Below are 25,000 nucleotides of genomic sequence, written 5' to 3' on the forward strand. Positions count from 1 at the left end.
CAGAAAATGCAGGCTCAATCCCATGTCCACGCGAGGAGCAATCCTTGTTTATAACGTGTTGCTAGCTGCGTGTCGCGATCGGACCAGGTTGAAAGTTCCACGGTGGCACCACGGTGCTGGTCGGTTGAAAGGATTGAGCGGCGTGATCCGTTGAGCTGAGGGGGGGGGGGGGGGGGGGGCTGAGAGGGAGGCGGTGGGCTGGAGAGAGCGCATCGCTGCCTAGACAACGACCGATGCTCGCACACATAAAATGCCAACATGGCACCACCGTGGCGGGCGAGTGAGCGAGAGCGTGACGAAGGTGAGAAGAAACCGGCGCGAGCGAGAGCGAGAAAGGGAGAGAGATGGGAGAGTCTCGTAACACGCACCAAAAGTTGCCGACGAGCCCTTCTGGTGTCTGGTGGACCCCGAAATTTGTGGCCCCCGGAGGGATGGCAGAGGCGACAGAATTCCTCCGCGATCGATGCCACCGAACCCGTCGTCCGTGGTCCATCTTGGGGTGAAAGTGGGACCGGCCAGTGCCACGCGAGCACCGCTTTCGGACCACGTCGCGATAAACGGAGCTCCACGTCGGCGGATCTTCAGCTTACCTGCTTCACGATGCCTTTCTTCAGCACGGGCGGTGGAGCGGGCGCAGCGGCGGCTGCGGCGGCGGCAGGGGCTGGAGCACTCATCTTACGTTACGTTGCTGGCAGACTTGGCAGGTTGGTTGGCTGGAAAATCCTGTCCTGCGTCGAGGAAGCACCGACGAGACAGCCGATGAAGAAGAGACCGAAAAGAAGAGAAGAGGTCCTAAAGTAGCCCGTCCGAAACAGGAAGATCCCGTTCCACACACATTCACACAACCACACACGTACGCACGCACGCACTAAATTGTCTCCAAATCACACGGTTGGCCACGGCTGGGGAGCTGGCTAAAATTGCCGAAACGAGGACGGCATACCTGGGTGTGCTGGGGATTGATCTTTCCTCGCTCCTCGATTGAAAGGTTGGCCGCAACGAACGAAAACCACCAAAAAACCGGAATCAAAGAGGTGCACCCGCGTGAGCTCACCACATTTGCACCGGACCGGACGAAATCTTTGAAAAGAGTGCGAGAGAGCGTTCCCTGAACGAAAAGTTACAACAAACACGACCAACATGCACCACGAACTTTATACATTTCGCCCGGAAATCTACGCTGACGCACAAACCGGCGGATCTGTCAAATATTGTTTGTGTCTCAGGAAAATGTACAAAAGTGTTCACACATAAAACCACAGGACCATTACTGGAACCACGCAGCGAGCGCAACGACGCAGCGACGGCGTAAACATTTGAATTTGCGGTTAAAACAAAATCGATTCTCCTAATACCTTTATTAACTATTTAAAACGTTGGCTTTATCGAAAAAGAGGGCAAACAGCGCTACCGAGGACATTATGATTTATTATTTTTATTTTTGAGTACAATTTCAGCTGATACGCTGTACTGTTGGTACACGTGGTCGTTCTGCAATTTGTTTAGCGTGAGTTGAAACGGTCGAACAGCGATAAAAGGATATTCTTTTTTCTCATGTTATCTAGGTGTGCAGTAACCACGCGTTTCAGGTTTCGGTGGGCGAGCTGGAGCTTAGCCAACCAATCCATCTCTTCTAGCATTTGAGCCGTGGTTATGCCTGCTTTCGTATCCGAAGGTGAAACATTCAAGGGATCACAGCACATGTTGGCAACATGACGGAATCTCTCATCACAAAACTCAGACTGTTCTGGTTCAACCGGCTCGATTCCATTTGCCTTCAAGTGAGCCAGCAGCTCACTCAAAAAGGAACACGTGAACCTATTTCCTTCGAGGTAGATCTTCTTCAGGGACGGAAAATCGCTCCGCAACTCCTCAAACTGTACGATCGGGTTAGATACCAGGCAATTGCGCAGCAAAATCACTTCGAGCTTCGGCATATTGCGGAACAAATCCAGTTTAAAGTTGAAATGGATGAAGGAGTTCCGCGACAAGTCCAGCACTCGTAGATTCGGCAGTGTGCAATTCCTGGTATTGTCCAGGTAGAAAATATCCAATTCGTCGAAAATTAACTCGGTAAGGTTGGTAAGGTGACACAGAAGGGTTAAGTCGAAGGAAAAGGGATCCTCCTTAATGGACGAATTCCCTAGATTCAGCTTGGTCAAGCCTACCAAGCGGCTGATGGGACTGATGTCACTGATCGGATTGTTGCGCAAATTCAACTCCCGCAGAGATCCCCCACCTTGAACGGTGACCGATTTAATCTTATTTCCTGAGGCATCGATGATACGGACGTTGCCGGTGATGTGCAGCTGCTCTAGACCGTTGTCGCGCACTATCAAATGCTCGAGCCGTGGAAATCGTTCGTAGAAAGCGGCTGTTAAGCGGTTCAGCGATGAGTTCTCGATGGCCACGCGCGTAATCGATGGATCCGTTAGCTTGTTTCCCGCTGTAGCCACATCCGTCTTCAGGCCTTTCAGCACACAAAACTCGTCCGCGATTGAAGGTGCGTACTCAAAGCTTTCGATTGAACAATTAACACTCCACGCTATCTGAACCGAAGATACCACGATGAGCAGGATCACCAGCAACTTCATTTCGACGAAAACTGCTGGAGAAAAGATCAATCGTGCCCTTATTGATCAACTGCTCTGACTGAAAAGAAATTCGAAGCCTTTAAACTGAAATCATGGGGATTACCACGGTCACTTTGCAAGCGCTGATAACAGGACCGATTTTTTTTTGGTTTTTTTGTTTTCTCATTTTTTCTATTCATATTTCAGCCGCTCTATTCCCTTATCAGTTCTACAAAGACTGTACACATCGGCCGTCATGCGAAATCCAGGTCTATTCCGGCGAGTCTTTCTTTGTCATGATCATAATCATTCATCACCTCAATTTGTCCTTTCCTCTCAATAAGAACGATGAAGGCGTGTTCGTTTTGAAAGCTTACTCACGCACGATTTTGCAGATAGTAGAAAACAAATTTATTATAACTAGTTGATGGTTCCCAAGACTCCCAAGTCTGGTAGTTAATGTCTATTGTTGTTATTTTTTTGTTAAAATCGTTAAAGTTAACATATACGCCCGTCCTTCTATATGTTAACCAAAAATACCCTTAGCCTTATTTTTAATCCATTCCCACTTACTCAACTGTTTCGGTTCTTGAGTTGTAATTGTAGGTCGAACAGTAGTAGTGCTGGTAATAGCGGTGTTTGTGCCGAAAATAGTGCTTTCCGGTGGTGGAGGATTAAAGAACACACAGCACATTTGAGAGATGAGAGTGAATCCCAGAACACACTGTTCGGGCTGTTCTGGTTGTACCGGTTCAATACCATTCGAGTTCAGTAGATCCAGCAGATTGCTGAAAATGGGACATGGTAACTGATTTCCTTCGAGGTAGATCTTCTTCAGGGACGGAAAATTTGTCCGCAACTCCTCCGTGTGTACGGTCAGGTCAGAGAATAGACAGTGGCGCAGGAGAAGCTCCTCAAGCTTGGGCATACTGCGGAACAACTCCAGTTGAAAGTTCGATGGAGTGAAGGAGTTTCGCGACAAATCAAGCACTCGTAGATTCGGCAAGGGCTTTTTCTTTGTATTGTCCAGGTAGTAAAGATTCAATCCGTCGATATGCATCTCGGTAAGGTTGGTAAGATTGGCCAGGTTGCTTAAGTCGAAGGCATGCTCTTTGGCCATCAACGTGTCTCCTAGATTCAGCTTGGTCAAGCCTACCAAGCCGCTGATGGGAGTGATATCTCTGATCGGATTGTTGCGCAAGTTTAACTCCCGCACAGCCCCACCACCTTGAACGGTGACCGATTTAATCTTATTTCCTGAGGCATCGATGATGCGGACGTTGCCGGCGATGTGCAGCTGCTCCAGGTCGCTACCTCGCACTACCAAGTGTTCTATCCGTGGGAATCGTTCGTAGAATGCTGCTGTTAAGTTTTTCACCGATGAGTTCACGATGGCCACATGGGTAATTGATGGATCTGTTAGCTTGTTTCCCGCTGTAGCCACATCCGTCCTCAGGTCATTCAACACACAAAACTCTTCCAGGATGCCCGTCGCGTACTCGAACCTTTTGATTGAACAATTAACACTCAACACCTTCTCAATCGACGATAGCGCGACAAGCGCGATCAGCAGCAGCTTCATCTCGACGAAAACAACGGGAGCAACGTTCGGTCACACCCGTCCTGGTCAACTGCACTAACTGGAATGATTGTTGCGGCCTTTACGCTGAGAACATGGGAATTACCGATGCGTTATCTACGGGTGGACTGCAAGCGATGATAAGGTGGGTAATGTTGTGTTTTTTTTTTTCATTCAGTTCAGTAGATTGAATGCTCCTCCCTACAGTAGAGTGCTGTTACAGTATGAAAGAACATAAATTATATTCAAATGGCACTCAAGTGAATTCATTTCGAAGCGCCGTTTAACGATAACAAAATAGAAAATAAAAAAGCTTAGAATAACGCCCAAAAAAAGAACGCACAACAGTCCAGTCCTGAAGTATGTCTTTTTATTCTTGTTCGCTTGACCATCTCGTGGCACCCAGCGCACTACCGTAATGACACATGAAATCTTTTGCAATACATTTTGTTGTTACCAATTCACCGCACACCGCTTCGCGCAATGCCGGTTTGAAACGAAAAGAAGAACCACAAGGACGCGAGAATCTTCGGCCTCATATCTCGTCGCTACCAACGCAGTACTGCTCTGCTTCAATTCTTCCATAGTGCCCCACAGTGCCTCCGGTCGAATGATGTGCGTCCTGGTAAAAGTAAAAATGACCCGCCAAAAAAATGCGATATCCTGGGTGTTCCACCCGTTGGTGTTCCATTGTTTTCCCCTATCAATGTAATCTGCCATGCGTTCGTTGGTTCGACGAGCGTTTTGAGTTAAGTAATTAAAGGAAAAAAAAACTGCGCACACCAAAGAGAATTCTTAACTCGCGCTGCGTTCACCTGCTGGCGCCACTTGCGACGTCGTTTGCGCACGTTCTCTATTAGCTACTTGTGTGTTTCGGTTAGTGACTTTCGGTTTTGTATTTTGTGTGGTTATAGGTTAAACATTCGGGTTAATGGACTGAAATGGTGTTTGGCAATTATGCTTCTTTACGTTTGGTTTGATTATTGGTGAGGGAGGGGAGAGAGGATGGCTCTATTATTGGGCTGTGGTTGCATATATCTATATCTCTATGTACTGCTTAAAATGCGGAGCCCTCTGCTCTGATCACGATCACCATACATCACCGATCATGCACCGATCATAAGGACATAAGGGGAATGTATTCCGCGTTCTTTGTTTCTGCTCTCAGATTCAATACATATATCACCGGAATATCATTCACTTCCATCGTTCATCGTTATTGCATTCAATTCTATACGTTCCCTTCCGTCCCGGCGTAACCGTTTGCCACGTTTCTGGAGGTCCTGGGTCACTTTTCCAGTGACACAATTCAAAGTTGGCCAAAGAAGTGTAAGGAGAGAGATGCACTACCGTAACACGAAATATTTCTTGAGTTCTCTGAAAAAGCTTCAACTGCTATAGTACTTGTTCTATCATTTTATCGCGTTGCCTCGATGGAGAACGGAACGCAATACAGCGAAAGAGAGCAAGGGATAGTTAAGTTGGAACGATAAGTAAGATAGATAGTGTGGAAAAATAGAGACTCTCGGGCAAGTTATGCTTAACAATTCCATATTCCTGCAACCGTCCTTCGCTTCGCTCTCCTTCATCGTTCATAACGTTCGATAAACATAGCTTAGTGCTCAATTCAACATGCTTGCGTTCAACAATTTCCGTGTAATCGAAACCCTGTGTTCATGGTTGGTTGGTTGGCTGGCTGGTTGACTTATTTCAAACAACTTCAGACCCCGTCCCCGTCTTTGGTAGTGTACATAATATGGTAGTGACCGCTCACGTTGTCTGTCTTCTTCCGACTTGACCTTCACCCATCGCATCATCCTTTTCCCGTTTACCTACACTATGGTTCTATCATTTCTGTGTTCTATGCCAACGCCCGTCATTCATCCGTTGCGTTATGCATACGTATTCCCTATCTTCTGCTACGATGCTCCCGCTTGTCTCGTTATTCTCGGTTGCCTTTTGCTACTCGCAGTTCACAGCTGATAAGCGTGGCTCTATGGTTGTTACTGGTATTTTACTCTGGGGAGGGGGGGGGGAACAAAAAAAGGGGAACTACCTCCACATCACTGCTGCAAGTTCCCTCCGTTGGCTGTTTGTTTTTGTGTTTAAGAAATTGGTGTTGGTTTTACGATGCGATGCTCATAGACACGAGGACACCAGACTTGCTGCGCGCCCGCAGGGTGGTCACCGGATCGTAGGTCGTATCCTGCCACTAACAGCCATTCATTTGTAGACAACTTAAAGCTCCCCCTTTTTTACCAGCAGCTTATTTGTAGTGATTCATTTTAAAAAAACATAAAGACCTCCCCCCGCTGGACAACGATTTTGATTAGCTTTAGTTCATTGTTCATTGGTTAGTTGAGTTGGGTTGTAATTGACTATTTCATCCGATTAAGTACTATTTAACGTGCTCTGCTCTGCTGTGCTGGGAGAAACGTATAAACCCTATCCGATAGAGAGAGAGAGAGAGAGAGCTGCTGCTGCCACCAGCTGGCGTAAAATGGGACTGGCTTCCGGCGCAACGATCAATAATTGAAAAAATGCTAAAAGCTCAAAACCGAACCGACAAACGAACCTTGTAGTAACCATGTCACTTCTACTTGTTTTTGGTTTCTGCTTTTTGGCGCCACTCTTTGCCCAATCGATGTATCCCTGTACTCGGTGATATTTATATAAATATATGTATATATCTATTCTATTTTAGAGAGAACTTCATCTAACTTAAATGATCGAAACACTAGTACACAGCTTTTTTCTCTCTCTGGCAACACACTAATCGTACACATACTTGTTCCATATCTCCGGTCCGTCAGCGCGGTCGCAATCGCTAGCACATATTTTATGCTAGAACAGCCATCCATCGGTTTACCGGACTGTTTCTGTGTGTATATCTATTTTGTATTCCATTCATTAGGGTTTGTTTTTAATAAGAAGAGTATATCGAAAGAGCACATTAGATTTTGAAATTTCCGATTCTAGGCTACTACAATGTACGTGTACTATCTAAACGTAAAAACGTACCCGGCGACCCTGGTGGAATCAGGAGTACGCGAGGCGCGACAAAGAAGGATTATCAAATCAATATCAACATCTCCAGTGGACGTAGCAGTAGTAGTAGTAGTAGTAGTAGCAGTAGTAGTAGCAGCAGTATGTGCTTGATCTGCAACGCAACAGTCTCAGTCTCAATTTTGATTCAACCATCTATGGACGCCTGTGCGCCGGGGGCCTATGTCCTTGCGTTTAGATTTGATTCGTCGCTTTGTCTTGTGTCACTTCATTGTTTGTTTTGTTTGATTCTGTGATTCTATTTGATTTAACGCGTTGCGTGCGCGTTATGATGTTTTTCCTCCGTTTCTCTTCCACGTTTTCTCATTCTCACCCTCTTAGCTGTTTGCTAATTTTATGCTAGATTTAATTACTTCTGTACTTCTTCTACTTCTATGTTCCTTTCGCGTTGTGCATCGCTGTCTATCTGGTCCTTTTAGAGTGAAACACGTGAAAGGTGTGAATAAAAAAACAACGGAAAATACAGAAAAGTCAATCCAAAAACGGTAAAGAGAGCCTGAGAGAGGATAAAGAACGCCGATACAAAAGCACCAGTAAATCGATAAGCAAACGGGTAATAAGCAAAAGTGCGTTCCATCGGGAACCAAACCATCTAGCATAAAATGCCCAAAATGAACCTTTCGTTGGCAGTGAAGATGAACGTGACCGATCTTTCCCTCTCTCGCACTCTCTCTCTCTCTCTCTCTCTCTCTCTCTGTCTTCCCCTTGGTATCAAAAATTAAAATTTCCTCCCTGAACTTAAGTATACAACACCACGACCAACTCCGCTTTGATTGATTTCGTTTACCTCTTATCTGCTTATCCTAACTTCCTCTACATCTAGGGCTCCGCGAGTAACACTCACTCGAGCAGTACGTTACGTTAACAATTAGAAAAAAAGAAAGTGATCGGGAAAAGTACTCCGCTCGTTATCACTACACAGCCTAACCTCTGCTACTACAGATCAAGATGTTGGTACACCACACACCTTGAGAGCACTAGAAGGGAACACTGTCCCGACTGGTACCCCTGTCTAGTCTAGTTTGATTTCGCTATTTGATTTCAATTATTCTTACTTTTCACCAAGGGATACCTTCGTACGTTCGGTTAACCACAATTGGCGCCCATTCGGCGGTACCGGCCTTGACGCCTAAGACGATCGGTTGATTTCGGCGGCTAGCTAAAGTACTTCAGACCGGCCACCAGCAGAAACTTCTCGATGAACAGCTCCGAATCCAGCACGGCAATGTGAGCCGCTCGGCCGATCAGCGCGTTGGCCGTGTGCGGCAGGGCGTGATGTACATCGAACCGGGCCAGCGTGAGATCCTGGCGGGCCAGCATGGGTGCTATGATGTTGTGCACCATTTCACTGTTGGAAAATGGGAAGCGAATGTGTGTCAGCAGAAGCCCGGAAAAGGTGCCAAACCGCCACTTACCGGTATACGATTCCGAGATTGGATTGATCCCGTACGGCCGATTTGCAGAGCTCGAGACGGGCCGAGTGTGGTGGTACGTAGCGATCCTGGGACGAACCGCACAGCAGCACGTTCTTGAAGTGATGCAGCGTACTCCGTTGACTTAACCGGTACAGAAAGCTGAGCCGTGGATCGGCCGCATCTCGCAAGCACAGCTGCAGCAACGAGCCCGATTTCTTCCACTTCTGCATGAACCACATTCCTGCACGAGAAGCGAAATACATAACGGTCATTAGCATTAGCATCTTCAGAAAACACAACACCTTACATGCCACCACTTGCTTGCTTACCCATGTTCACCAGCCCACTGGAGTTGTACAGCGTACCGAGATGTGGTCCAGACAGCGACAGAAAAGTGTGGAGCCGCGACAGGAGCGGACGCATCTGTGGCCTGGCGAGGGCCGATCGCACGATGATCGTACCGAGCGAGTGCGCCACGAAGGAGATGCGGCTCGGATTGAGCTGATATGTTTCGATGTGGTACAGCACCTCGGCCACCAGCCGATCCGTCATCGTCTCAAAGTCCGAGAACGTATCGCCCTGGTTCCGCTCGGACATCAGAAACTCGAGGTGCGCCCCGGGCAGTCCGAGCTCCAGATACGTCCGCACCAGCCGCAGGTCGGCCGAATTCCCATCCAACCCGTGCACACAGATCACCAGATGAAGGCCAGCCGGCGAGAACGCCCGGAACTCGTCCGCGATGTGAAAGTACGGCATATCCGAGGCCAGCTTCTGAAAGTCGGAGTAGATCGAACCGGAGTAGTTGATCTGCTTGCGAAACTCTTCGCGGCACTTCTCAAACTCCAGCAGCTGCATCGGCGGATCGACACGCTTCCGGGTCGGATCTTCTGTTTCCTCTTCTTCGTCCTCCTCCTCCTCCTCTACTTCTTCGGCCGGATGATCCACAGTTCCGTCGGTGGGCGGTTTACTGGAACGGCGAACCGGTGCAGCGATCGGTGCGCCCGGATCTGCAACCTGCATCTGTTCCCGTACCGAGGACTTCCGCTCGATCGCTGTCGCTTGTACGGTGGTGGTGCTTTGTGCTGGTCCCAGTACGGTCGATGGGGTGGCCACTGCTGATGAACCAATCGGCCCGTAGTGTTGCTGCTGCTGCTGCTGCACGAGGTTACCGTTACTGCTCGCAGTTGGAGCGTTGTAGTTCGTTGTAACGTTCGCATTGTTGAGCGTCTCGGCACACTTGGCGATGGCAGCCAGCTCGTTGGAACTCTGCGACTTCATGATAGGCCGGGGAGTCTTCACCACCTCGTAGATGTGATAGAGTGGATTATCGATAGCCTGTACCTCACACTTTTTCCCGTTGTTGTTAACCATCGGCAGACCATGACCATTGTGCTGTGGTTTGCTGTAATGATGTGGAGTGGCATAGTGATGGTGCGTTGGCTGCTGCTGCGGATGTGGCAACTGCGGAGCCGTTATGATCTGCGGCTGAAACACAACCGATAGTGGCGTCTGCTGGACAACGGTTGGCGTAGGATTGCTCTTCGGCAGGGTGGCATAGTACTGAACCTGCTGACGAAGATGCTGTTGCTGCGATGGCTGTTCCTCCTTCCCTTTCACCTGCTGAGACTGCACCGAACGGTGTTGTTCCGGTGGAGGAATGCTAAGCGGTGCCAGGGTGAGTGCTGCTTTCATCTTGCCACCCCTCAACGGTCCCAGATCCTCGATGAAGGAAGGTGGATCCCGGAACTCGTCCGGCGGTGGTGGTACATCGCGGAACTGCTGCGGTGGCAACAGTCGCAAATCGTCAAACACGTAGTCCGAGATGTGCGCCAGGTCAAAGTCTGATTTGGACTTTTCCTTCTTGTTCGAACGCCTCGGTGGCCGTATATCGGCCGTGTTGATGCCGACGGCGATGTCAAGGATGCCACTGTCCAGTGTCTGGTGCTTCTCGGGAGCACGCTTCCCACTAACCATACCATAGGGGCCACTGGTGGTTGCTGTAGTAGCAGCTGCTGCTGCCGAAGCTGCGGCTGCCGCTGCCGCTCGTGCTCGCGTATCATTCCAGTCCTTCTCCAAATTGCGCCAGTTCTCCGTTTGCACCGAACCACGGAACATGTCGGAGGGGGTAGCGCCGGAACCCGCAGCTGCCGTCGCCGTCGGTTTCGACTTCATCGAGCTCTGGTTGCTGCGCGCAAAAAACTCGGCCGTCGACGAGGCCGTACTGTTCTTGCGTTGTCCACCACCACCAACACCACTCCCGGTGGCCATGAACCGTGGTTGCTCGTTCAGTAGCTTCAGTAGCTTCTTCCGCAGCTGCTCCCCATTTACGATGCGCTGCTGTTGATCGGCATTCCGAAGCGTATCGGGGCTCGATGGTCCCGAGCTGCGCCGACTCGACACCCAACCCGACTGTTCGCTCAGGGAGGACGTGGACTCGCTGCTCGAGTGTCGACGCCTCAACCGGAAACTGGCCCCCGTGGGTGGTGAATTGCTGGCGAAAGCTGCCGGTGGTGGTGCCAGGTTCGGTAGTGATTCGCTGAATCCACCAACGGCACCACCCGCACCGGGGATCACAACCGAACCACCGACCGGTCCGCGAACCGGTTCCACGAGCTCTAAGTTTTCGAGTTGAAAAGGAACACTGGCCGACGACAGCAACCGGCGCTGTTGCTTGTTGCGTGTCCGCGGCGTTACCTCGGTTGGACTGTCCGAGCTGCTCGAGTGCCCGGTAGCGGACGGTATCGGTCCGGATCCGTTCGCTATCGTTACCATCTGGCGGAAGTCGGTCACACGGATACGCGAAAACTCGACCGAACGGTGTGGTAACGTGGCACTGTTCACACCCGTGTGGCCACCACTCTCACGCCGGTCACCGTTGTGTTGCGTTGCGTTCCGTAGCTGCTGCGATGAGTTACTCCGTGGGATCGTGTTCGAGCTGGACTTGGTCGGTAGCGAAGTGGAGCTCGATTGCTGCTGTTGCTGCTGCTGCTGAGAGGATTTAGGTTTGCTGCGTACAGGAGGGAAGGAACTTCGGGGAGCATTGCCATTGCTACCACCACCACCACCACCAAGGCCGGCACCCTTCGGTAGCGAGTTGTAGTAGCTTCCTGCTGGTCCGGAAGTCCCCAATCCTTGACCTCCACCATCCATCGGTCCCTCCATGTTGTGGCTGTTGTGGTGCGAGGACGTTGATCGTGGCGCTCCCTGTGTCTTCAGCTCATGGCGATAGTCACCGTGCCCGGTACGATTCGGCGGTTGACCGTATCCATTCAGTAGCCCCGAGAGGGCTACATCCTGCTGCAGATCGTAGGTCGGATTGTGGATCGCTGTCGCCCCGGCGTGCAGCAGTTTCCGGGGATCGCCCGGATTCTTGTACTTCTCCCGGAACTCGTTAATGTTTCGCAGCAGATCCTCCGCCTGAACCGGATTCTTGGGCTTAGACTTGGGCAGTGTCTGCAGTAGGGCAACACCGCCGACAGCGAACTGCTGCTGCTGTTGCTGTGGCGGTGGTTGATACATGCCAGCGTTGGATTGTCTCGGTGGTGGTTGCTGCTGCTGCTGCTGCTGGTGCCCAGAACCTGAGCTAGCCTGGGAGCCCGGGTAGCCCTGCTGGTAACCATTGTTGCCGTGAAAGTTTTGACGTGGCAGTGAAGCCGTTGGATGCAGCTCGAGCTGATCGAGCGATTTGCTGTGGCGCGTCGGCAGTGTTCCATGCACTGGACCGGCCGTATACACGCCCTTGAACGTTTGATCCCATCCACCATGACAGCCGGCCTCGGTCATCGGCTGTTGCTGCAGCAATGGTGCAGTTACAGGTGGCTGCTGTTGCTGCTGTTGCTGCTGCTGCTGTGGTAGTGTTTGCTGATCACCACCGAGTAGCGTGGTGACCGAATGGCGTGACAACGTTTTCAGGCCGAGTCCGTTCTGTGAAGCGGCGGCCGCCGGTGTGATCGTGAGACTGGCCTGCAGAATGTCCCCTCCGAGTGCGTACCGTGGTGTCATGATGCCCAGATAGCTACCACCGCAGAGCTTCGGTACCGGATCGATACCATAGCATGGTCCAAGACCGCAGGAACATTCCTTTCCGGCCCCACCACCACCACCACCACCGGCGATGCTAATCATTGGAGCAATCTTGTTCGGATGGTGATGATGATGATGGTGAGAATATTGCTGCTGCTGCTGCTGCTGCTTGCCCGAGTGGTTCGGAATGAGGCTACCATTGCCACCGGGCTTCAGCAACGTCGTCAGCATATTCCCGGTACTGGCCGTGATGGTGGTACCGGATGCACCGACATCCCGTGTCCCATTCAGATGTGGCTCACTGCCCGATCGCCTCTTCCCATACTCGTGCGCATCCGTATAGCGATCCTCGAAGATGAGTGGCAACGAATTGGCATCACCATCGAGGGGTGTACAGTGCACCGGGAGTGGTGGCAGCGAAGAAAGGTACCGCGAACGCCGTGCACTCTCACAGATCGACACATAGTTCTGGTAGTTGGAGTCATAGCAACCACTCGCCAAATGGCGCGGGTTGTCGATCACGAAAAAGCCCTCGGCGAAGCGACGGACACGCAGCGTGTGATGCTTCTTGGCCAGCAACCCATGGACTGCCGGTTGCGTGGCGGCCGACAGGACACGGCGCCAGTACAGGATACACTCGGCGCACAGCTGCGCAATGTCCGAGTTGGCCCGGGCCGCCAGATCATCCTCCGTATCCAGTAGCTGACGAAGAGAGAGAGAGAGAGAGAGAGGGAAAGGACATTTTGGTTTAAAGAAGCCACTCCTTGGCGCACCAGGTGTTCTTACCTTTGCCGAATCGGACAGTTTCCTCAGTCTTTGCTCGGTGTCGAGGTTGGAGAGGGGCGTGGAACCGGTAAGGGCGGACCACTGGTGGGGCAGTACGGTGCAGAACTCCTGTAGCGACAACCGGAGCGACTCAAGCGCCCCCAGCAGCAAGGCACAGATATCCTTGTGGACGTTCCGGGCGTGCACGAGCCGTCCGGCCGATCCACCGCCACACTTCGCCCCACTACCGACCTGTGGTCCGAAGAAGATGGCCTCAAGGGGACCGGGCGAGTTGCCACCGCGGCAGTTCAACTTCGAACCACCCATCCACGGTTTCGTCGATTTGGGTGCGCTGGAATGCGACAAGGTAAACACAAAAAAGATGAGGATCAGTTTCGGATGATCTCGGGCGAGCAGAGTAGCAGTGACAGACACACAGGTGATCTCGGACCGATCGTGAAGAGGTACCAGAAATGCAAACCAAATACAGAGAGATAGAGAGAGAGAGAACAGAGTGTCTGTGTATGTTTGTGACTTTTGAAGGATTTAAAGGACACTCAAAGAGAGAGAGGGAGAGAGAGAGAGAGATAGAGAGAGTTAAACAACAGACAGGGAGATAAAAAGAGACTAAGAAAATGAGATAAAGTGAGCAGGAAAATCAGTGCATTGACTTGGGGCTCGGTAACACGTGACAACGCGGTGGCAGAGACGTGGCCTTATTTTTAACCAACACAAGACGACGTCAAGCGAGAATGTCTCCAATTTCATTGGTCATTCCACGCGTCGTAATTAGGCCGCTTCGTTAGCGTTTTTCCTCCTCCTTTCCCTCTTTCCCACGCGATTCGGAAAAGTTGATCATGGCAAGGATGAGGCTTTTCCAGGAAGAAGCATTTCGAGCGAGCAGGCAGAGTCCTATTGGCGTGACAGGAGCGTGTGGTTCGAATTTTTCGAATAGAAAGCCAATATTGCCTGGAAGCATGTGGCCTAATCGAAGGAAAATTGGAGCATTAGACGAATTGGAGGGGAATGGTGCGGCGCACGAGTCGAATTAATTCTCATGAATTAATTAATTGACTAAGTTTAGTTCAAAATACGTCTTTAGCAAATTATAACGGAAAAAATGTTTCTTTTAATGTCCTGAAGAGCCCAGCAGTACTTTTAAAAAGGAGTAATTGTTAATCGAATTATTTTAAAATAGGTGCCAAAACGTATCCCAGGCGGACAGTAACAGTTGCTTTAGATAAACTCGTAAATGGGTAAGTGCGTCTGATGGTACGAGTGCCATAAGTAACAAAGAGCGAAGAACAAGCTAAAAGAAATCCGCAAATTCCTGTTTTCCCAGAGGTAAGGTACGCAAATGTGCTCGTAAAGGGTGAACGACTGAGAGCGGTCCGTTATGCAAGACAAATCGGGATCCTGGTGAAGAAGGGTGCCTGAAGAGAGTTGTGTGCGCAAATCAAGAACAATCCGTTTGTCCGAGCAACCGGGTGTTGCGGTGCGTTTTGGTGACCATCGGGGACAGAAAGATGAACGAGACAAACGACAGAAGACACACGAAGACAGAAAGCGAGTGAGCGAGCGAGTGAGTGAAAGGTGACTAATAGGGAGAGGATAGAATTCGATAAAACGAATGCGGAACACGAATAGCTCTATAAACACACGCACGCACACACGCAACGATTGAATTCAAACCTTACCAGCTTTGTACATAGTGGAAAATGCTTTTCCTTTCGAGGGTTTTTTTTTCGAGTGTGTTTTTTATTGGTTTTGAGCCAGAAGGTCATGGTTTCGTGTTAAAACCAAATGTTCCATGTCGTGGGATTTTAGGGTGATGGTGGTGAGTATCATAAATTGGTTTGTTGGTGTTGTTGTTGTTGAGCGGGTTATCGTATGTTGCAAGCACGTTTGAGTTGCCGATGGAGATGTTATTATGTTACGCGATGGTGTAATGGTGATGCCGATGCGATTGTGTGTATATGGTAGGATGTAGAAAAGAAAAGAGAATAAAAAGGAAAATTGGAAAAAAGGAAAAAAAAAGAAAAAAATCAGATTGATTCATTCACTGCGATTGCCATGTCGCTATGTAACACTATGTGATAATTATGCATGAAGTGTTTGATTAGAGCATAAGTTACAGGGGATGCAGATAGATTGAACGTTCTCTATCTCAGCAGCTCTTCTAGTCAGCAACAGCTCATCTGATCTCGCACCATTTCTCTCGTTTTGGGTTCTTCTTCCGCGATCCAAGTGTCTTGTTGCGCTGTCTCTTGCGCTTCGTTGCTTCGGTTGATGCAATTGATTTAATTATGTCAGCGCGTGAAGTTGATGATACCGTCTGCTCCTGCTGCAGTGAACCAATCTACCAACAAGGCTCAAATGGCGCAACATATCATTTAGCTCGCTATCAATCAATCGATCAATCCATTAAAACCAATCAATCACATCAATCAGTGGCAGCAGCATTATGATACACTATCAGACAGGCAGGCAGGCCGTATTCCGTGGTGTCACAAGCCAGCGACAATAAAAAAACAACTAGCAGAAACATATAAATCATTCCCGCTTCTTCACCAACACCACTCCTTCCCTCCATCGCTCGTCCTCGGTCGTGTGCGTCGTGTGTATCGGACACGCATTCATTCACGGCCGAACCATAGAAACCATACGGAACACGGTCGGTATGCTAAACGAACCGTGAAACCTAATGGACAATAATGAGCCAGAATGTGCGGATTACGGCGCCGACCAAAGCCGGCCTGTCACACATAAGCGCGGAGAAGAAATAGTCCCTGTCTCGGTGCATGTTATCGCATGTTTGGAAGAGAAAGCCAGCCCAGATTATTTAGGTCAATCGTCTACGTCTACGGTCTACGGTATGGGAAAGGAGCCCTAGGCCTCGGAGTGAGTGAGGCCAGGGCGATTATCTCATTTTGGTTCACTCCCCGCTCACCAGCACCACTAGCACCGAGCTAGGCGCTCCTAAGTGGCCACCATCTTAACGATATTATATGCAGTAAATCCTGCTGCCAGCAAGCCAACCGCCACCATTCGTACGACAGGAAAGGGATTGCAGTAGAGGCCGGGAGAGGTAATGGTTGGAAAATTTGTCCACTCGACGAGGCACTCTCTTGGGCGGTGGGGCAGCGGCAGTTGAGCTTCGAACGAATGTCGCGTCAAAGTAAAAGCCCAGAACGATATGTGATGATAATCCTCATGTGAGTGTGCGAGTGAGGCCTAGCGCCAGCGGTCGGTCATTTATATATCGAAACTAACGCTCGTCGGTCCTCGATGCAGGACAAAATGAACCACCAGCTCAAATCGGTGCCAAGACCGTGGTGGAGCTACTGCAGGGCTCTGCATCCTCCTCTCTTCCCTTTGCTGGGGGTGATTAAATGCTTAATAATCGCACGGAAAACCGACATTTCCCCTGGTGCTGGCTTTGTGCCGGGTATCTCGGTCCCATCCGTGTGAGCTTTTAATTGCCGGTGGCCGGAAAAGTGGTGGGAAATTAACGCCACCCCCTCCCAAAGCGAAAGCCGGACTGCTTGGCGCCAGCTTAATGCCTAGCTTAATGTGATTTCAATTATTCCCACAAGCAACCACCCACAGCCCTGCCTCAACGCTCTCCTTTGCCCCTTTAAGAAACTGGAACAAACGATACTTAAAAGAAGCAAATTACTAGAGAGAGAGAGAGCGAGAGCGAGCGGTGCATTTGTGGGATGCCGGTTACGCATGGAGGCGCATGGTGGAATGGATGGAGACGCATGGTGTTTCACTTTTTTCACGGGTTTTTCTCTGTTTTTTGTGCTTTTTCCATCACCAAATAACATACACGGCATCACCTTCATCAAATATTAGCCGAATGCGTTATCGGGAAGGTGTTCCTTGTCTTCTTTTACCCCTTTTGCACTCTCTCTCCTCATCTCGATTGCCTATCACGCGATCTTTTTTTTGCATTATCGCTCGTGATAAGTATTTCTCACATCATCATCATCATCATCATCATCACCATCAGGAGCAGCCTCACCGTGATGATGCTGATGGCTTTATCATAGTACGGCGCCCACATTTATGGGCCACTTCCTCGCCTTCCCACCTATAGCGAATCGTAATGGTGGTGACGCGCGCGCTCGCGCTCTTGTGGCGCGAACTTCGCGGACAGCATCGCGGGGATGCCCCCTTTTTTCCGGGGCAATGGAAGCCATCGTAGGCCACCGTGGGATTCACTAAGACACTGGCTCGAGGTTAAGTTTGATTTATTGCTCTCTTAATACCCTAGCAAAGTCCCGTCTTCCCGTCCCCGTGGATGCCTTGTCACCACCACCCCGGGGGTATGCATTCTTCAGCAGCATCCGCGAGAAGGAGAAAAAGAGAAAGAGAGAAGGGGGGGAGGCAGGGTTGGTACCATAAAACGTGTCATCGCCGCTAGTGTGTGTGCGTCGTCTTTGCCGTCGTCCTGTTGGTCGATTCGCACAACATGATGGCCATAAAAATGCAATAAAAGCCACACATCGGACGCACGGTCGGTTGGTGGAGAAGGTGAGAAAACAGCGGGGAAGCAGCGAGCGCGGGAAAATCATCATCACGCTGGTGCCATGGAGGCCATGGCGACAAGCGGCATGCATGTCGTTAGCATGCCACAGCGAAGCCCGTTAGATGGTCTGGATTGCGAGGAAACAGGAACAGAGTGGAAGCAACACCACCACGTTCACTCCGAGGTACGCTTTCTGACACGCCCTGACTTGCCGTGACCATCGGCCCATAACTAGGCATTTTCCAAGCTTTCCTGTCCAGTGAACGAACACGACACTTGCCGCTGCATGCTGTGTGTTAAGGCACGGCGCAACCGATAAGCTTCTACCAGGCATCCACCAGCAACATTCCAGCGGCCCTTCAGTCTCTGCTCCATCATTCGCACTGGAAAATGTGATAAAAAAGTAACCCGCAAGCCAGCAACATTAAAGGCACAGAACGGAATGGTGGTGGTTGTGAGACAACGGGAAGCAAACTTCATCTCCTTCTCCCCCCCCCCCCCCCCCAAAACGGCACTGTGTTCATGCTTCGCGCAAGCATTATGCATGCAATTTGTTGCCCGGGATCCATCCAAACGCCGTGCTTTCATCTCTCACCGGGGGAATTGATTGACTTTGACCCCGAGAAAAGGAACCATGGAGAAGGCTGTTGCGGGGCGTGAAATTCTGCGACACAAAATGCCAACCCCTCCCTTTTCCACCACGCAGTAAAACGCCGCGGAAGAGGAAAAAAGTAAAATCCCATTTCACTTCATCCGCACACAACTTCATTAACAGCGGCGAGTGGCCAGCGAACACAGTGGCCAGCGTTCGCCGAAGGGTCCCGAGTAAAACATATTAACGTAAACGTTAATGTGCAATTCCGTGGAGCAGGCAGGCGTGAAGAGATCCTTCGACGACCCTCGCTACAAAAAAAAAAGAGATACAGAGAGAAGCCGTGAGAAGGAAGGAACTCAATAAACCAATTTCCATCCTTCGCGTACCCACACGCGTGCGTGCACGTGTATGTGTGTACGTAGGGCTTGTAAGCTTACAAGCTAAACACTGATTGAGTGTGATTAGATTTGATTAGCGTGGAGAAAGTGAAGAGGAGAAGGGCTAAGGGATGAAAATGGATCTCCAAGGGTGCAAAAGGGAGGCGGTGGCACGTGGTGTTGGCACAAAAAAAATGGTCGCTTGCGCTCTCCTCGTCTCTTGGTGACCTTTGCCATCCCTTCAGCAATTTTTCCCGGATCTCAAAGGGCCTACGCATACATACGGGAAGGTATCTCTGCTTCTGTCGTTGCTGCAGCTCTTGTACCTTCGTTTGCATATTTGTTTTTGCCTCTCTCACTCACTCTCCTTGCTCGGCGCAAGGGTTGGTAGCAAATGGTGTTCCCGCTCTCAACCCCAAAGCCCAGAAGGAACCCTTGGCACAAGAGTAAGGACGACAGTGTTGCGTCCAGAGTCGTCGTCATCATCGTCTCCGTGTCCCGAGCACACGTGGCACCGAAAGTGGTGGTAATGCTGGTGGTAAAGGGTGTTATCCTGTTGTCCATTAAGTGGTTAACCTGTGAGGAGCCAGAACAAGCACCAGCGGTCTGACCGGTCGACTCATACGATCATTAGAGGCGCACATCACGCCAGGGTCCAGGAGACGCGTTCTGGGGGAGGCCCAACGCGTTATTTTTACGCGTAGGTACCGACCCCAGAGAGGAACCAGTGAGATATCGTTTGGTGTGTGCGCTTGTATGCTAAAGGTAAACAATGATGATGGAGCCCAGCAATGAGATGCCCGGAGTAGGACGCGAACGACGCGCAATCATAAACCCATAATGTAGCAGGCGACGACGCCATCACCATCGTCATCATCGTCATCTTTTTGCTGCACAGGCTCGAAGTAGGCCGTCGCCAGGTCTGTCTGCCAACTAGAGGGACCACCGCTAGGGCTTCCACTGCTCCTGCTCGATGTGCAACGTCCTACTCGTCATGGTCGTCGTCGTGCTGTTTTGTCTGGTGACAAGTTGATTGATTTGCACAGCACCGATGCTGATAGCCTGCCTGTCTGCGAGTGTGTGGACGTGGAACGCAAATAGTTTTTCCTTCTTTTCCTGCTGTTTGGTCGCGCAAATATTTATCATCCGGCAAAAGCCGACATCCTGCATCCGGCATCCGGAGCCCAAAGCGTTCTAATCTTCCCCCGCGGGGGAGCGATTCGATTCCCCACTGTGATGCCGGTGGTGATGATCGATCAGTTTCTCCTTGCAGCCATTGCCAACACATGTGTGTATGTGTGTCCTGGGATGTCGGCCCAGTTCCGGCTCCGCATCGAATGTGTTTATTTTGCGATAAAATTGCCATTCTTCCCGACCAAATAGTGCGCTGAGCGAAGCTGTGATTTGGGTTTATGGACACGGAGGAAGCACGAGAGGGAGGAGGGGTAGCAATTAGTGTGGACCGTTTGAGTGTCCTGTTGCTAATGTTATCACGCCGCTACAGCATTAAGGGGCTTGGATCGCAACTTCCAACAGCATTGCGAAGCAATAAACTATTCTGGCTGGCCATCAAACGAACCGTTGGCTGGCCATCAATGGACTTCTCAAAGCGAGAGAGAGAGATATTTTGCTCATTTTTGCTTTTTTTCTGCCAGCGCGGGGAGGTTGCTCAGTATTCTTGAGCTTGTCCTGGAAGATAAACATCCCGGAGCGAAACTCCGGCGATTGGGACCAGATTCCTGTGCGGAATGGTGAATTGGGGGTTTTTCATTCCCTTCTTAATTCATCGAAGGACGTTCGAAAAGGATACACAACTCACGTCTCTTCTCGGAATCTGGCATTTTGTTACAATTGCAATGAAAGTATCCAATTTGAAGGACGACAATAAACATGACTTCAAAAGGGATACGAAGGTAACGCGAATATGCAAACAATTTAAATCTTTCTCAGAACTGCAGTTCAAGTTGCTTAAGTTCCATAAAATCATTAAAACCGAATCGAAATCGAATCGAATACGTTTACACAAAGGTACTGCGATAAAATATCTAGCTACTAACTGGTCTATAAAATCTCTCGTCATCGTACTATCGAATGATGGACATCGTTCTCCATCAGCGCTAGAACCAGTTAGCAAGTTATTGTGATTGTCACCGACCGTAGACTCCATTCCAATTTAACTACCTCAAACCATCAACCAGTTCACCAATAAAACCGAGATACTAATCTGTGTACTAACGCGCGTGATCTACTACTCCAGCTATTCCACTTGTCCACCGGTCGACAATCGATGGCAAACAGTTTGGACCAAAACCCCCCCCCCCCCGAAACATTCGGGAGACAGAGTGTCCATTCGCTATCGCCATCACCATCGCCCATTACTCACTTGATGTACGGTTGATGCAGGGCCACCAGGCTGGCATGTATCCCGACGCTGACCGCGGCCAGATGGAAGTAATCGAACAGTACCGGCAGATGGTAGTGTAGGCCTCGGCCCGGATGAAAGTTCAGCTGCAGGGTCCGGGTCGAGGCGAGCGTCAGTACGTTCCCGTTCGTCTGCTCACCGAACCACAGCTCCAGGTTCAGCGAGAACTCGGCCCGCTCGATCGATTCCTTCAGGTGTCGGCTATCCACTGCGCAGGAAGAGAGAGAGAGGAAGAGAGAAATCGAGCAAAACAACTGGTTAGTGACGGGATAGAGAAAGAGAGCGAACGAGACACATACGCCAGCGACTGGCGACCAATTTGTGGCTAATCCTTTCCGTGCGAACGATCCGCAAATATTTGGTTTCCCTCGGCAACGCCCGGGGACAACTCCGTCGTCCGCTAGTTAGCATACGAAGGCACGAGAACGCACCGGGAGAAAGAGAGGGACACCGGAAATTACACCGAACCACCAGGGTGCCCCAAGCGGGGGGTGCGGTGGTGGAACGGGATTTGTAATTCGATGTTTCACTCACGTTGACGACGACCTCGTGTACGTAGAACGCTCACTCTCTAGTTGCTAGCGCTTCACAACCTGGAGCGATCCATGCTACAAACAGCAACAGCCCACTCGCAAAATGCCAACCCTGCCAAGCCAGACAGAAACCGACGCAAAGGAAATAGTGACGGAAACCACACATCGCTGGGAAGCCCACGGAACACAGAAACCGATGGCGACAGAAGCGGTCAGAAGCGACCGAGAAGCATTACCCGACCCCATTTTGCCATTTTCACGTTGAATTAACCAAACGGTACGCATTAGCATAAGATGAGCCGCATAAGTGGAACACCCTGGCACACCAGCAGCAACAGCAACAGCAACAGCAGCAGCAGGAGCAAAACCGAAAAACCAAAACCGGCGGAGCAGGAGAAACAGCCGGTCAAATGGACTATCTCTTATGGAGTGAGGTTTAAACAGATTTATTTCGTCTCCAGCTGCCGCTCCTGATGAGCAGAGCACGCGACACGACGATGACACGGATAAGATCACGGCTGTGTGGTGATGGCTTTGCTTTGTACCATTTTCATCCCCCAAACCTCTCCCCTCATCCCTTATGCTTAACCAACAGCCAATGCGGGGGGGGGGGGGGGTGATAGGTTCACCTTTTGCTGGCTGGTCGGTGCGTCATAAAGCGACCAAAAAGGGACCGGAACCGTTTCCCTAGACACATCATTATGCGTATGCTTGCGTGTATGTGCTGTTGATGAGGATGATGATCATCATCCAGGGGGGTGGGTAATGATAACAAGTCTATTAGCGCGCAGTACACGCGCCACGCCACGCCACAGCCGCCAACGAGCGTCTGCGAGAAATTCCGGTTTAATTTAATCCTTGGAATCCCCGCCACTCCAACTACTCTCTCCGCCTACCACTCCCCCCTCCCTCTCCTTTCAAACGCATGCACATGATGGCCCCCTAATTGGCAAGCATTAGGCTTGATGAGGACTAATTGTATGAAAAGCGCATAGGCCCCTGGGGGAACTGAATCGTCGTTGAATCGATCGTTTGGTGTGTGATTACGTGATTGTGGGATACAAATCCGCGAAAACCTTCTAATTTTGCGCGAAACTAGTGTCTCCACAATTTCTACCATGTTGAAGTTCCCAGAAGTTTCAAGTCCATCGACCAATGGACATTGAGCCATCCGTTGTTTGTTCCATAGTTTCCATTCACTGTAAGCCTCTCTCATTGGACGGTCAATACGCAAACAAACCATATTCCTGTGGCCATTTGCCAACCCAACAATCGCCTCGAGCCTCGAGTACCACCCCCTGGGTCACAAAATGGCGTCCGAGGACAGACAAAACACCTGCCGACAACACTCTACACCCACTCGAACTGTGAACTGATCCATCACTCCTAACCGAACCGGTCGGTCCAGTGATGGTGAATCGTCGAGCGACAGAAACAGAGGACATGGAAAGCACTCCACCACTCCAGCACTCCCACGAGGCGATTAGCGTGCAAGATGGCATATCGCAAGGCACCATCTCGAGGACTCTCTCGTTGAAGACCAGGCGCTCTTCGCCACTTCACTCCATTCCACTCGACCGACTCCCTCCGCGCCCATCGGTCACCCATCGCTCGTCAAACAAGCAATCGAAGACGATTACTACTCTACACAACCGATGTTATGTGCAAAACGGTCCAATGCGAGCCCGGAGGAGCTACCGTATGTCTTCAACTTGAGAGTTTCCTGGAATTCAAATCTCCAACCAACCTCCGTAAAAGTATCGGCGACGGTACTTCAGTCGTGGACCTAAACACCGACCGTCCGACCGACCGACCGACCGACCGGGCTTTCCACTGGACGACCGGAAAAGGGTCGCGCGGTTGAAGTAGGAGGCGATTGAGTGCCACTACCGCGTCGAAGCACACTCGAGTGCGCGCACACACGATGGCGGCTCAAGCTCCAAGGGGTTGGTGCGGTACGACACGTGCCTGTGCAACACTGTTTGAGCTTCGGAACCAACCAACCCACCCCTCAAACCCCCCCCCCCCCCCCCCCTCCCGTTTTCTAAAGCTGGATCCACGGCCATCTTGTGCGATCCGCACGAGCCGTTCGATTCGACCGAGGCTCAACGAGCTCCCCTTCTGGATCTCCATTATCCAGCCCGGAAAACGGCGGAAAAAGCCATCGCAATCAGGAAGGATTGTGGGGGAAAATTCCACCACCCTCAAAAAAAGGGTTGCAGGGTGCTGGTTGCTGACGAGCGCGAGAAAGCGGACCGCGAAGTAGAGATTATCACGTTCTCGGGAGGTGCTTCTTTGGCTGAAGTAGTTCCCAACCCAATCCCATCGCTCCCACCGAAAAAGGCACCCTTAACACTCATCTTCTCCCACGAAAAAAAAAGGGTTTTCCATTGGCAAATGGCCACCATTGGCGTAGGGCGAAGAGTAGGAAGCAAATAAAGAGGGCCCGGTGGGGGGGGGGGGGGGGGGGCAGAGCTATTAAGCGAAAGCGTTAAAAAACAATTTCATTTCCATTCAATTCAAAGATTAATTAATTTTCCACATTTTCTTGCGTTTCGCATGGCGCAGCACAAAACGAAGCAGAAAGAGTACAGAGAAACGGTAATGGTACCCAGCATCCGTACGAAGAAGGACGATTTCTTTTGGGTCATTCGCCTTTTTTTCTGAGAAGAGCAGCTGGGAGCTGAGCAGCAGCTTAACGCAGTGCCGTACACCTCCGATCAACGGTCGACAATCGAGCTAACTACCTTCCAGAACCGTACCTACAGTTCGCCAGTTCCCTTTTCGAGCTTGCGCAACATCTCGCGAAGGGGTCAGTCCGCTGCTGATACTGCTATGCAGATGCCGGATTTCCAGAATACCAGATTCAACTCCTCGGAATGAGTTCCACGGAACTGGGCTTGACTACTGGAGCAATCGGTAGATAGTTGCGTAACTGTGAAACTGTTCCGTTTTCGGGTGATACTACATATAGCAACCATCCCATTCCTCCATACCCCCGACAGCCAATCCAACGCCTCGTTTAGCAGTAGCCCAAAAGCCCGGACTGGACTGGGTGGGGGGGGAAAAAAAAGTTGGCAACCGGCAAATGGAAATGTGTGTTCCCGGATGGGTTCCA

General features: G+C 50.6%; 4 protein-coding genes across 4 annotated transcripts in view; all 4 read right to left on the minus strand.

Annotated features, from left to right (window-relative positions):
- The window catches only part of LOC126579166 (staphylococcal nuclease domain-containing protein 1), a 6,601-nt gene extending 5,490 nt beyond the window's left edge, over positions 1-1,111 (minus strand). The window contains exons 1-2 of the mRNA XM_050242511.1: positions 944-1,111; positions 591-728 (exon numbers count right to left, since the gene is read on the minus strand). Of these exons, the coding sequence (XP_050098468.1) occupies positions 591-674 (84 nt within the window). The 5' untranslated portion in view covers positions 675-728; positions 944-1,111. The remainder of the gene's footprint in view (positions 1-590; positions 729-943) is intronic.
- A 288-nt stretch (positions 1,112-1,399) lies between these two features.
- LOC126576490 (leucine-rich repeat-containing protein egg-6-like) lies at positions 1,400-2,598 on the minus strand. The gene has a single exon (XM_050237771.1). The coding sequence runs from the start codon at positions 2,592-2,594 to the stop codon at positions 1,503-1,505; it is 1,092 nt and encodes a 363-aa protein (XP_050093728.1). The 5' UTR covers positions 2,595-2,598; the 3' UTR covers positions 1,400-1,502.
- A 500-nt stretch (positions 2,599-3,098) lies between these two features.
- LOC126576491 (uncharacterized) lies at positions 3,099-4,204 on the minus strand. The gene has a single exon (XM_050237772.1). The coding sequence runs from the start codon at positions 4,153-4,155 to the stop codon at positions 3,100-3,102; it is 1,056 nt and encodes a 351-aa protein (XP_050093729.1). The 5' UTR covers positions 4,156-4,204; the 3' UTR covers position 3,099.
- A 296-nt stretch (positions 4,205-4,500) lies between these two features.
- The window catches only part of LOC126576484 (uncharacterized), a 33,442-nt gene continuing 12,942 nt past the window's right edge, over positions 4,501-25,000 (minus strand). Inside the window, exons 3-9 of the mRNA XM_050237764.1 lie at positions 21,311-21,557; positions 15,119-15,148; positions 13,443-13,773; positions 12,500-13,358; positions 8,963-12,421; positions 8,634-8,874; positions 4,501-8,566 (exon numbers count right to left, since the gene is read on the minus strand). Of these exons, the coding sequence (XP_050093721.1) occupies positions 8,374-8,566; positions 8,634-8,874; positions 8,963-12,421; positions 12,500-13,358; positions 13,443-13,773; positions 15,119-15,148; positions 21,311-21,557 (5,360 nt within the window). The 3' untranslated portion in view covers positions 4,501-8,373. The remainder of the gene's footprint in view (positions 8,567-8,633; positions 8,875-8,962; positions 12,422-12,499; positions 13,359-13,442; positions 13,774-15,118; positions 15,149-21,310; positions 21,558-25,000) is intronic.

Source organism: Anopheles aquasalis, chromosome 3 (genome assembly GCF_943734665.1).
Source record: "Anopheles aquasalis chromosome 3, idAnoAquaMG_Q_19, whole genome shotgun sequence".
Taxonomy (NCBI): domain Eukaryota; kingdom Metazoa; phylum Arthropoda; class Insecta; order Diptera; family Culicidae; genus Anopheles; species Anopheles aquasalis.